Raw genomic sequence first — 13876 nt, 5'->3', positions numbered from 1 at the left:
AGTGCCCCTTCCTCCCCCCTCACCTGATGAGTAAATGCCGTGAAAGTGCCTTCTCGGATGGCTCCACGCTAGATAAAACGCGGTGAAGTGCTCTCCAAGGTGGCCTGACGTGCCAGTCATCAAGACGAGGTGCGTCGCCGGGCCCCTTTTACGGTGGAGTGTCTTCCGGAGTGCCCTTTAAAGGGAGGGAGCACGACGCAGGGCCTCCTCCTCCAACCACGCTGCTCTTTCGTGGTCAAAAGCCAGTCCATGGGCGAAGAAGCCGTCGTAATCACAACAAGACAATCTCTGTTCGTCCTCTGTCGGGGCATCGCGAAAAAAAAAAAAAATCAACCGGGCTGTGTAAGTTTCTGAAAGAAAAATGGACGGAGAGAAGTAAAAGAGAAGCAGGGGTGATGTGAGGAAGCGAGCGGCGAGATGTCATTTCCTGCCGTATTTATCTTGTGAGCGCACTCAATCACAGCAGAGCAGCCAAACTGGGCACACAAACACAAATAAGAGACTGAGTGTTTATGTGTGCGTGTCTGAGGGAGATGAGGAAATATTTTCATTACGTTTTGTTTTTTTTGCACTAATAAGAATCCAGCATTTTTGTTGGTTACAGACCGGTGGGAAGAGAGCGAGTCGGTCACGAACACACGCACCAGGCAAACACGGGCGGGACGAGCATTTCCAGGTCTCGGCTCTCTGTTGGCTTTCCGAGAAAAAATTTTCAAATTCGCTGCCAATTAACACTTTGGTATCTCGTCTCCCTCTTTTCTCATTTCCGACCTCCGTATACACAAAAACTTTTATTATCAAGGCGGAGCAGACAGGGGAGCCGATGGTGGAATGAAAGGACGGTTTTGGGGGCGGGAGATGTTTTTTCACATTTTCTGTGCGTAGCAACAGAAGATAACACGGTGGCACAAAAGAGAGAGAGAGAGAGAGAGAGAGAGAGAGAGAGAGAGAGAGAAGGACACCAGAATTTATTCAGCACAGCTTGTAAATCTGTTGCACTGACTGAGATTGCAAAAAAAAAAAAAAAACAGATTTGGGGCCCTGGTTGGAAGCCACAGGCGTCCATGGATGTTCATCTAACCGTGTCTCTGACCAACATCTCCCATCAGGCCTCACTCAGCCACCGTGACCACACTGAAACCCACAGACAATCCAGTTTGGAATGGTATTTTTTTTGTTGTTGCTTTCAGTGGCACGACATGCCAACTTACTGCTCTGTGAACGAGGGAAGCAACTCGGAGACGAGAGAAGAGCAGGATGTTTTCTGAATAACGAGCAGAAATGCTGAGGAGGCGACTCTTTGATCAGCCGAGATCCGCGCCGCCTTTTTCGAAAAATGACTCTTGAAGCCTCCTCTGCAGAATAACAGCACATTTATGCATGAAAACAGGACAAAGGAAAAAAACAATCAGAAATCAAAAAACTCAAGAAGCATCATCACAAAAGCTTGATGCGTGCAGCGAGTGCGGGGACGCTATAGGAAATCAGTGGGGCGTCTTTTCCACCACGGAGGCAGATGAAAGCGCGGTGCTTATAGCGAGCGAGGTTAGCATAGCGAGCGACTTTCTCTCCCCTCCTCCTCCTCCGCCTCCTCTTCGCTCTGCCGCTCCCTCTGCTCCTCCTTCTCGCCCTGTCTGCTGTGATGAATGGCTGTGATATCGGCCCTGCCTGTGCCTGTGCGTGTGTGTGTGTGTGTGTGCCTGTCCGTGTGTGTGTGTGTGCCTGTCCGTGTGTGTGTGTGTGTGTGTGTGTGCCTGTCCGTGTGTGTGTGTGTGTGTGTGTGTGTGTGTGTGATGAATGTGTCCGTACTGGACGGGCCCGCGGGGCTTTAGCTTCTGTTAGTAGTGCTTAAAGATGACTGGGGTAAAAAGGCTCTCTGTCACATCTCCCTTCTCTGGTTCTCTCTTTATGTGTGTGCATGTGTGTGTGCACGAGCATGTGTGTGCGCACGCACCCAGATTAGCCCCGTTCAAAGGATCGTGTCCGAAGGGTGCAGGCAGCTCTGCACTGTGACAGGTGACATATAGTTTTCCTTATCTGTTCTGCATGCCTCCGCCTCCCTCTATCTTTTATCTGTGGATTTCACTGGAGAAGCAAATTTCGCAGCTGGAACTGCACGTGTTGTGGGTGTGTGTGTGTGTGTGTGTGTGTGTGTGTGTGTGTGTGTGTGTGTGTGTGTGTGTGTGTGAGTTTTTGCAGCCATACATTCCTCCAACATACTATGAGCCGCATTCTTTGCGACAAGCATTGTTTTCATCTTTATGCTGCCACTCCGTCGACATGGTTTCCTCTCAGGAACGACCTTCAATACTCTCATTACTGCAGTGACTGTTGTTGGAATGTTATTTACTAACACATACAATGCTATGCAGAAAATAAGTTACATGGTTGCATGATGCTGGACATCATGGGGCCAGATCCACAAAGAATGGAGCAGTGAATTGTGAGGCGTTTTGTGCCACCTTTGCCTCCTCCTCTTAAAGGGGAAGCATCACATGTTTGCCTCAAACTACAGCAACACCAACGGTCTGAAATGCTACACAGCAGTTGTTGCGCTTCACGCTCGCTGGTGTGTGAGAGTGAGACGCAGCGCCGTCCCAGGTCTGGTCGTGTGAACCACGGCAGGCCGCCGCTGCCGCCTGGATGTGCTGAGCTAAGACGCACACGAGCCTGGAACAGTGATGAGATGTTATAGTCGCTATCATGTGCCTCTCACCTGCACGGCTCATTGAGCTGCAATGGCAACCGGTTGGTTACATGACGTGAAGCTGCGTTCACGTTCAGCTGCTGCTGCTGCTGTTGTGATTTCTTTGTTCCTGCTCCTTCTCCTCACCTGTCACCTGCTTCTATAAATGAAATATTATTATTTTTTATAACAGCACATGATGACATTATGACACCATATTCACACAAGATTCCCTCGGGCAGTTTGGTTCAGAAACCCGTCTTTCCTGTCAATCAGCCCTTTGTGATGTCACACAGGTCACCCTTATCTTTCCTACATTAGTAACCGCTCTTCCAGCCAAGTGTTGGCTCCGCCCACTGACACCGCCTATTTTTTTGTCACCCTCCAAAGACGGCGGTCAACTAAGCATCAGTTTTTGCAGGAGGCTAAAAGTCCGCATTTATTTTGCAGGAAGGCTAAAAACAGAGGGCTAAATGCGCTGCGTTCTTTTCCATCTATGGGGGTTTTTGGACCGCTGATTCTGCGAGGTCACTCCGCTAAGCTGTAGGATGAAAAATCAAGATCAGAAAAGTGACTCGAATGCAGAACTTTCAGAGAAAAACTCTGAAGCTGTGAAAGTCGTTGATGCTTTGATGGGGTCGTTTCCCCTACATCACTTTTCCCTCCGATATCAACGGTCTGCTCGTCCTCGATTTTGCAAACTGCAGCTTCATGGCGGCACACAGTACCCACCCCCACCTCTCCCCGCCTCCCTCCACCCCCGAGAGGTGCTTCTCTTATCTGACGGCGCCGTGGAGGAAAAGACATGTCAGCATTTATTAGCATATTGGCTAATTGCGACCACGCAGAGGGCCACTGAGATAACTGAACCCCTCCTGGTGGCACCCGGCTCTGCTTCTCCCCAATCACAGCTCTTATCCAGAGACACTGCGGTCAGCTGCCGGGTGGGCTGGGGTGGCGGAGGAGTGGTGGGGTGGTGGAAGGATGGTGGTAGAGGGGAGGTGGAGGAGTGGTGGGGGAGGTGGAGGGGTGATGGTGGTTAGACGGAGGGATGGGTAACTGGGTGGGCTGAGGAAGCAGTAGCAGCAGTGGGGGGGACTAAAGATGTAGCAGAGCTCTGAGTGACGACACCGTCTCTCCCTCGCCCTTTGACCCCGCCCACCCCCTCCACCCTCCCATCCAGTCCTGCGTTTTTCACACACAGGTGCCAGAAACTGAACGACTGCAGCTTGATGGCCTCTGGCAGCTGTGTGGGTGTTCCACTGTGTGTGTGTGTGTGTGTGTGTGTGTGCATGTGTGGGTATTGCGTCATTCTGGGGACCAGGACTCTCTCTCTCTCTCTTTCTCTCTCTCTCCCTCTCTCTCTCTCCCCCTCTCTCTCTCCGCCCAGCGAGAGAGCCTTTATGGACTCATTTCCACTCTGTTGTTTTTCTCCGCCGGCTCGCAGCGCCGCATCGTCCGACTCTTCACCTCCAAAGAAACAAATTCCTCTGCTTGTTTTCTCGCCTCTCCCTCTCTCCTCCGCAGACTCTCCCCTCTCTCGTCCCTCCCTCCGCTCTTCCTTCTCCACCTTCCGGTTCCTTCTCTCTCTTCGCTCGCCGCCGCCTCCTCCTCTCTACTGGGTGACGGTTCTGGTGACAGAGAGTCGCTGTTCAGACGGGAGGAGGCGGAACAGTGGCGGCGGGATGAATGAACGGCCTCATTCAGCAGCAGGAGGAGGCGCAGGAACAGGAAGACGACCGCTCTCAGGGATTTTGGACCCATGACGTGACACATTTGTGATCCTGACAATGAGGCTGAATAAGTTAAACAGCAAATGTGCATTTAACTTCCCATGAAACATCTCATTCCATTCCACTTGTCATGTGACATGTGAAGTCTTGGTATTTGTTGAAGGAAAACCAACATTTAGTTTCCAGTACAGAAGAGTTGGTTTGTGTAGAAGGTTTTTAATTTTTAACGAAACCAAGAACTCCCCCCCCTACTGCTTCACACACACACACACACACACACACAAACACTCACACACTCACTCACACACAGCAACCCCCGGAGGAGGATTGATCCTGTGATTGATGAAATGTTGCTGTCTGGGTTTAAAATAATCAGTCTGTGTTTATCTGGCCATCGACCAGACGGAGCCTGTTGTGTTCGACTCCGTTTCACCTCTTGCGAAAGCAGGTTTTCAGCTCTACGCAAATGTAATTTCCAACACAATAGCACTGAAAGCACTCTATGAGGAGCGAAGCCAAGCTTTATGGTGTGTTTTTTTTTAAGAAATGTATTTTTTATGCATCATAGCTGCATATTAACCTTGGCGTGGCCAACTTTGCCTTAGCGTTGATTTATTCCACCGGGCCGCTCCCGGGAGCCGCGCGCTGCCGTACTGGAACAAATATGAAATCCATACAGTGTCAGTGCTTCTCGCCAGACACTATCGATCTCCAGGCTCTTCCCCGCGCCTGCTCCTTCTAATGCCCCTGTTTAATGAAGCTGCTGCAGCGCTGCGGGGTCGACGCCTCGTGGCGTCTCCGGTGCAAAGAGCCTTTGCTTGTTTTGGGCTTTTTTTACCCCCCACGAGGAACACAGTGTTTAAATACCTTAATGGTAAAAATTCTCGATTCTGAAAAGAATGGAATAGAATAAAATGTAACACCTTTATTAAATCCCACCTTGGGGAAATTTTCAAATCTGCCGTCAGAGATGTTTGTTCAGTAAGAGAAACTTTGGGTTTCAGTCCAGTATGAACTGTATTTCACAGTAAGCAGCATTTTGTTTGCTAAGCCCCCCACCCCCACCCCTCACCCCCACGTTGTGCAGTTGAAATGCCCCTCACTTCCTATTCCATATTTCCGTTCCTTTTTTATAATGAGACTGTGGAAAAGCAGGAAGCGGGATCTGTTCAAGATTCTCACCGCAGGAGTTCTAGGATGCATCATCTGTTTTTTTTAGCAAAATATATCAGACGTGTTCCTCTGGTTTTTAGCAAAATGCCAGCCGGCAGCGGGGTCGGTGGAGCTACCTGCTAATTATCACCGCTCGCAGTGCGACTCAGCACTTTCCGTCTGCACAAGTCGGAAACCTTGCGTGGCGCCGGCGTAATTGGTTTTGATGTGATTGTGACATCGTCGTTCTACTGTTTCTTTGCTCATGTCTAGTTCAGACTTGCACAGTATTATAGCTGAACCTGGTTCAGCCTTTGAATATCTTCTAAAAGTTTGTTTTTGAACACCCAACGCTCCCCCAGTAATGTCTATTCTGTGCATTGCTCTCAGTAAATTTTACAAGTCTGTGAAAAAAAAATTGTTACACAAAATATTTTTGTTAATGCAAAAGTTTTAATCATTTAATCCTTGAAACAACTGATGTCCAGCAACCTATAAGTTATGAATTACAGCAAAAACCGCATGTTTGTCATTTTTATTGCAAAATTTGGATTCCAAAGGTTTTCATTGGTTTAGCAAAAAGCGTCTACGGTTTTCTATTTTAACACAAACGCTCTTTCCAGTTTTTTCAGACTGGCAGTGCAATGACAACAGGGCAAAAAGAAAGTTAAGTGTGAACCGCAAGATGTTCCAGAAGGAGTAATTTTGCTGGCAGGAAGTGCCCTTGACTGACACGCTACTGTGGATTCCGTCAACAGGAACTTCTCCATCTACTGTGGGCTCCCTCTGGGGTTTTTCAGAGCAGACTGTGATCAGAAAAATGAAATGGAAATGGGAAATTGAGACCCAACTGGATAAATACTATCTGTCAGTAGTTGGTAAGACGGACGTGTGAGATTTCACTGTTGAAATCCATAGGAGGTTTATCGACAAATTTAACGAGTGACTTTTTTGTGAGTGAGTTTGACACCTGGGTGAACTCCAGCTGCAGCGCAACTCTTCTTTTTATTAAGTTTTCACAGTGACTTGCAGGTGTCAGCCTGGATCACGGCCTCAGCCCTGATATAAAGCTCTGCATTGTGTGTAGAATACAAACAGCAGCTCTCCTCTCCTGGGGTATCACCATGTAAATGTCCCCATGTGTGAAACGCCAACGCGAGACAGTGGAATGGAAGGCGGATTCCTCTCTAATTGTGCGTCTCATAAAAAGCTCATTATTGGCGTTTACTCCCCCTCAGCCTTCAGGTGTCACTCTGCCGCAGTAGGGTAACCACAGGGGGAAAGAGAGACACACAGTATGGCTTTTAAACGGTTCGTATCCCTCATTTACCACCCTGCTTCCTTTATCTTGGCTTTTTTTTTCCCTGCCGGAGGTAATGAGAGCTCACCGTGTTTCTGCAGAGTGCGAAGATTGTCTCTGCAGCCGGAGGATTGCTCTTCAGACTAATGGATGAGGAGCAACTGCAGCATCAGGACTCAAACTTGGCCTATAAGCAATCTCTCTCTATCGTTTTTTTTTTTTTTTTTTTTTTGTCATTTTGCAAATGCCCCTAGATGATAGTGTGAGTGTGTGTTTACGGGACGGCAAAGAGCAGGTTTGTCTGGCAGCAGTGTCAGTGAAATCCAATCAAAGAGGGAGGCGGAGGGAGGGATGATGTGCTGGATGGACAAACAGCCCCGCCTCTTTCTCCTTAAACGGTGCTGATTGGTCGTGTGAGTACTGAGACTTGCTGAAAGAAACGTTCAACGTGGAGCTTTAAAGGGGGGTCAAATTCAATTACAACCTAAACTAAATAATTCTCTAATTCGAATTTGAATTTAGACTCCTTCTCCCGGTGAAATGCGACAATGCGTGCGTGCTCCTGTTTTAATGGGACTCCATCACACGGTGATGAGCAGGTTTATCCACCAAGGCGGGGAACGAGGGACCGAGCGGAGGTTTGATGTATTGGGAAGATAGGGCCCCGCGCCCGTGCACGCAAAGACAATAGCGCAGACGTACAGGAAGCTATTAGTCTGTGAGCGATTATACAGCTGCGGCAATATATCCCCCTCCTTGTTATGCAGAGCGAGCAAATTCAAATTCAAAAGGAGAAGAAAAAAAAAACAACAGCAGATAAAGTGATGCACGGTGCGTCGGCAGTGATTTAGAGCGACCGCCTAAATGCACAGAGACTTTATTCAAATGAATGGTGGAGAGGTGGGGACAAAGCAGGTTTAAAGAGAGTTATGATGAGTTCTGAGCACGTTTGCCTGTGCAATTAGGAACCCAAAGAAAGATGGTCGATCACCATGCAGGGAACCAGCAGAGGAGTGAGTAGGAAGACCAGGCGGATGAAGGTTCCCAGGGGAACTATTGAGTCCAACACGCCAATGACGTACCGGAGCTGCCCGACCCCTCCCCTCATTACAGCTTTACGAAGCTAGCTAGATGCACATTTTTATTAGAGTGACGCCACCGTCTGGCGGCCTCACGGCAGAGTTGTTGGTGTTGCCTGTGCAGGTTGGGGTTGCATAGAAACAAGCACGGTGAGACGTGCGTCAGGAAGGAGAGTGGAGGAGGGGGGAACCAAACAAGTGGACCTTTCTCCTGAAATTATGTTCAGTGGCGAGAAATGTTCCGGAAGCTGACAGATGGAGTGTTTGCCCGCAGGCGCTGGATTTATTTGACATATCCGTCTCAGACAGAGACTGCAGAGGGTGTTTGGAGAGTGGAGGCCCTTCCAACAAAAAAAAAAAAAGGAAAAGACAAAATTTAGTTTAGTCGCTCCGGTAAAGGCTATCCAAACATTCTGCTGCACCGGTAAAGCAAGTTGTGGCAATTTAACCTCGAACTGAGTGAATATGGTGTGGGAATGTTCAGTTTGGCTGTAACCCACCGACTGAATTCATTGTTCACAAGCTAAAGTGGCTAAATCCTGGCTGTAGCTCCAGGCTCTTTCTCCAAAAAGCATGCTGATTGGTCATGTCAGTGGAAAGACTGGTTAAAACAGTTGAGATTAGAGAATTTCAAGGTGGATCCACAGCAGATTAAACTTGAATTGCAACTAGTTTTCATTTTTCTCTCAAAAAAAGGAAATCTACTACTAGATTAGACAGTCTACTTCTGTGAGACTCATGACCTCAGCATTCTGGCTGCCTTCAGGTAAACCTGACCTGAGAACTTCTAAGAATTCAGTGGCTGCTAGAAGCAACCTGTGAATAGCCAGAAATTCATGGAGACGAGAATATACGTGTCGTGCAGAAGAAGTTCAAGCAGTGTGAGTGAATTTTTGACTCTTTGATCGCGACTCGATATTGTCTAAAAAATAATGTCGTTGGGGATTCAGAGTTTCTGCTGGTTGTGATGGAGACGGTGGAGAGGTGGTGGTTGGGAAACTCTTTCTAGGCCAGTGGCTCTGGCTGACAGTCGCACCGCGGGACGGTTACCAGCCACATCTGCCTGTGTGTTGAGCTCTTCTGGTCGCTCCCGCTGCTGCTGCTGTTCCCCTGAAAGCTGCTGAACCTGAAAATTGGTTTAAAGGCAGTCGGCGTGGTTGGCGTGGGGAGGGGGGGCGGGTTGACATTCGCCAAGACCGAAAGACAGTATTAGTCGTAGTCGAGCTGCCGCCGCTGTTGCTCTTCTCTACTGGACAAGAAACAAATGTAATTGGTGGGTCACCATCTGGTGAGGGGTGCAAGGATTTTACTAGATTTCCCTGCAATATTGTAAATATTTTATGGATATAAACACTTTCTTAGCAGATATTACCTCATATTGTCAAATATATTATGACATATTTGTGTTTTTCTTCATCTTCTTCAGAATTTGTGGTTTGAAAATCAATGTCTCCTGGCGTGCAGTTCATTTATTGCACGACGTGCAAAATTCCGCAACAGACGATGATCACAACTGTAGCAGAATCGTTGACATCCTGTTTTATGACCTCCGCCTTCTGTCGCCTTCAGTCTCCGTTTCTTTTCTTTCTTTTTTTTTTCTTTTTTTTTATGTTTCCGTCTTGGAGAAACATTCGCTCGCGTCACAAACCCTTAATTACAAAGTTCTGCTGCGGTAAATTCAGCGCCGGAGAGAGAGCAAGAAATGAAGTAAAACTATAGCACCTGCCATGTCGCTGTTTCGTCACGTCTCCGTCACCCTTTCCCGCCACATCTGGAGTTTGAAAGAGCAGCGAGTGGGGTCTCGGCCTCTGAGTCATGACGCGGCCTGTGCCGCCGCCACTGCGCCCTGAGTGAGTGACGCGCGCAACGCCGTTTACCTCAGAGAGACATTCAGCCGGCGTCATTATCAGAGAGTAAATCCCGGCCTTATCGCCTGCCGGGTGCCGGAGCCGCGACTTTGTTTAATTGCCGCGAGCCAAAGTGTCAAAGCTGCATCTCCCTCAGTGTTTACCCCCACTGGGGCTTACAGCTGATAATGGAATTACTCCCCAGTCCCGGGAGGAGAGAGGGAAGCTGGCGGCGGCGGCGGGGGGGGGGGAATAAGAAAAAAAAATGCGGATGCCTTGAGATCAGACGAGAGGCTCTCGCTGTTTACTCCAGTGTGACATATTGCAGGGTGCAGGCTGAGTTATGAGGCAGAGCCGGAGCTGCGAACACGTCAGGCCTCAGAGAGAGAGAGGGAGAGAGAGAGAGAGAGAGAGAGAGAGAGAGAGAGAGAGAGAGAGAGAGAGAGAGAGTGAGAGAGAGAGGATCTGGCTGGACGGGTAAATGAGGCTGAAGGGAGGAAAAAAGAAAAGGATGGCGTGCCGGTCCGGGCAGGAGGGGAAACGGCGCAATTTCCCTCGAATTCTGCGAGATGCCTTTCGCTTGATTTGTCAGAAATGCACAGGACTCAAAAACAGCCGAGCGGGGCCCCGTCCTCCCCCTTCTTCTCCCTCTTCCCCTCCCCCTACTCCCCCCTTTCAGACAGAGAACTTCCGCTCAGAGAGGTGCGGATGAGCGACACGCCGGAGCAGAAGAGAGAAGAGAGATTTTTTTTTTTTTTCATGGAAGGGAAGAGATTGCAGGAGGAGGGAGGAGAGGGTTGGGGGGGGGGCATCAGTGGCTTTTTCGCTCCTCTTCCTCTCTGTCATGCCTGAAAGCTCTCAGAGAGAGAGAGAGACAGGGGAGGGGGAGGGAGAAGGGGGGATGCTGTATTGTAGTGGAAAATGACTTCACATTTAAAGTCAAGCTCACAGCCCGGTCAAGGGGTTTGTATCATGCATGTGAGTGTGTGTGTGCAGGGATGGATGTTAAACTGGCGGCAGATGGGATTATTTGTCTGCCAGTTTGTTTGTGTTTTTTTGCCTGATGGGAAATATTTTGTTGAGGAGTGTTGAAAAAAGTAAATAAATTGCTTGCCGGGGGGGGTTGCAGGGCAGCACTGATCTCCAGCAGTGCGCTACACACAAATGTGATGTGTGTTTAGTATTTAAAAAATGTGGCAGAGGAGGGATTGTTTTTTTTTTATGCAAGTGTCTCTTGTTGCTCCGAGGAAAACAAGTATTTTTTATTTTATTCAGCTGATGTCGATTCATCTCAACCGCAAAAAACAGAAAGACGCTTCCAGTTCCAGTTTTCCTCGACTTACCTGATCCCGAACCTCTCCCTGCTCTTCTCTTTTTTCCAGTCTGCTCCCAGTACTCCAGAGGGGTCTTCGCCATCTTCGGCCTCTACGACAAGCGCTCGGTCAACACGCTGACGTCCTTCTGCGGGGCGCTGCACATCAGCCTGGTGACGCCCAGCTTCCCCACCGAGGCCGAGGGCCAGTTCACCCTGCAGCTGCGGCCGTCCATCCGGGGGGCGCTGCTGTCGCTGCTCGACCACTACGACTGGAGCCGGTTTGTCTTCCTCTACGACACCGACAGAGGTAAATGCGAGGACAAACGAGCGACTCCGCATGCGAGTGGGTTTTCCTGCCATTGTTAGCACACACACAGCCACAGTATGAAGTCAAGTTTGACTTGTCTAAACATATAAACGGTAAAGAAGCTTTGTGGAAAAGTTGCAGACGGCTGAAAACCGTGGGAGCTTCAAAGACGGATACTTAATGTTCATTTTCAATAGACATCAAAGCACATGATTTTTACATATCCCACGATGCATATATCCCATGAGGTGGCTCGCCAGAACACTGCATCCATCTGCTTCTGCTCCGGCCCCTCTGTCAAATTTTAGAACCCATTGTGACCCACCGGTCAAAAAGTTTGCCCAATTCAACTGGATGTATTTCTTTGCTTGGTCGAGTCTCCAGAACGGATACACTGATTAGAAAATGCAGAAAGCAGTGAGGAGCATGTAGGTGTCGTTTTCATATCCCCTCCATATTTCCAACCCTTTATCTGCCATTTTTTTCCCTCCATTTTCTCTTCATGCTGCTGAGGGCAGACAGAAATGTGGTTGGAGGGGGGAAAATCCCTCGCTGCTGTACTTTATATTCGCTGTAGACCACAGCCGCCCAAATAACGGCAACTGCAGCTGGTAATATGTTCTGCAGTGATAACGAGAGCTAACTAAGTACATCCGCAGTCTGTTTCATCTGAACCTAAATTAAAAGAAATAAAAAATAAAAACTCAGTCAGGGAAGATTAAAATAGATTCCAAAATAAAGTCGCACTTTCTCTGCATGGAGAAATGCCCATTAATTTAGGCTGAGCTTGGCACACTGAGGCTGGAACATCCTCATAATTACTTCCTCATCTACTTCGCTGGAATTATTTAGCTTCAGCTGAACTCCCGGATGGCTCCCTTTGCTCGTAGGCTGAACTGGAGGATCTGCTCTCGTCTAAAGCTTCAAAACCCCAGAGTTTCGCTCAAGAGTTGAGCTGCACGGAGGTGATTTCATCAGCCGCTGTTTTTCCGTGCACAGAGGTCAAAAAGAGACAATTATCTGTCGGGACGAAGTGCAGGGGTAATATGGTTTTGGTTTGGCCGACTTGGACTTTTCTACCTGCTTCCAGTTTTGCACCATTCATACAAAAACACAATGCAGACCAACGCTAACAGCTCGAAGTCTTCCAGTGGCTGAGTCGATCGACTCCTGAAAAGCAGGGGTGGCTCGCCAGCTCAGCTCCAGTGACCTTTCTGCAGAATGGACACTTTTTACCGTCTTTTCTAAGCTGATTGCAAGTTCATCTCTTTTTAAACTTCTGGCAGGCAGAAGGTCACAAATTTCTGCCCCGTTAGGACCGTCGCCAGTAAACAAACCTACCTTGGCGCTCTCCTTTCAGCACCAGCACGAACCAACTGGCCATTAGCACACCTCTGAAGATCTAAGTGCACAGTTTCATAGCACTGGCACCAAACTCTGGCTTTTGTAACGTAACAAGACCGAGGTGCAGAATTGAGGGCGGTCTGGGGTCAGTGAGGAGCCAGAAAAAGGTGGGCGGAGCATTGCGGATGCAGGAGGCGTTCCCGCCGCTGGTTAATGTGCCTATTCCATCACGTAGTGCACTGCACACAAGTCGGGGGGGAAAGAGTGACCAGCTGATGCTTTGGGCCTCTGACCGCCCTAATGAGTATGCAGGCCATGTTGTCTCCGTCCAACTTTCTCTCTTTGCGTACACGCATGTGTGCACATACACACACACACACACACACGAAACCCAACCACAGCGAGTGAAACACAGGTTAACATAAGTCACAGTCTCCAGACAACCCCCCCGGACTTAAACTCAGTGTGTGTGCGTGTGTGTGTACGTGTGTGTGTACGTGTGTGTGTCCCTCTGGCCCAGCCTGTCTGAGTTTTGCACCCACGGGGGAGCAGAGCGAGGAAGGAGAGCGGGAGCAGCTCAGACAGGTGAGGTGAGTGTAAGCCGCAGCTGAAGGCGGCCAGCAGGGAAGGCAGGTGGAGAGGGGAGGGGGCAAAAGTGAAGGAGGGGAGGCAGACAAGGGGACTGTGGGAGGGAAGAGGGAGAGGATCAGGAGGAGGAGGAGGAGAGACGAGGGAGGAGAAGGGAGGTGATAAAGCTCAGGGGATAAATAGCAGCGTAACAGGCGACAGGGGTCACATGGGGGAGTGGGAGGGAGGCCGAAGGGGTGAGGATGGATGTGCAGCGTTTGGGGCTGTGCTCACCCGTGACGGTGGGGGGGGCCAAGGCTGGGGCCTTCATTACTGGGGCCCCATCAGGCCCCCGCCGCTGGTAATGTGCTGGAAAATGGGCAGTAAGGCTGGGATCTGTTATATACACCTGGCTAGACACACACACACACACACACACACACACACACACACACGCACACACACACACTCACACACACTGACTTTGGGACATACACACACTACAAGATGGGCATAAATTCCCAGACAGTGTAATGCATGTGCAAC

The 13876-nt window shown here is 49.2% G+C and overlaps 1 protein-coding gene across 4 annotated transcripts in view; it reads left to right on the top strand.

Annotated features, from left to right (window-relative positions):
* gria4a (glutamate receptor, ionotropic, AMPA 4a) overlaps positions 1 to 13876 on the top strand; it is a 95772-nt gene that overhangs the window by 29745 nt on the left and 52151 nt on the right. For all 4 annotated transcript variants that reach the window (XM_076049835.1, XM_076049836.1, XM_076049838.1 and 1 more), the window contains exon 3: positions 11180 to 11419. In XM_076049835.1, the coding sequence (XP_075905950.1) occupies positions 11180 to 11419 (240 nt within the window). The remainder of the gene's footprint in view (positions 1 to 11179; positions 11420 to 13876) is intronic.

The sequence above is a fragment of the Nelusetta ayraudi genome, unplaced genomic scaffold (genome assembly GCF_046127955.1).
Source record: "Nelusetta ayraudi isolate G7.1 ecotype Tasmania unplaced genomic scaffold, CSIRO-AGI_Nayr_v1 ptg000120l, whole genome shotgun sequence".
NCBI lineage: Eukaryota > Metazoa > Chordata > Actinopteri > Tetraodontiformes > Monacanthidae > Nelusetta > Nelusetta ayraudi.
The sequence above is the reverse complement of the archived record's forward strand: the minus strand, read 5'-3'. Positions and strand labels throughout refer to the sequence as shown.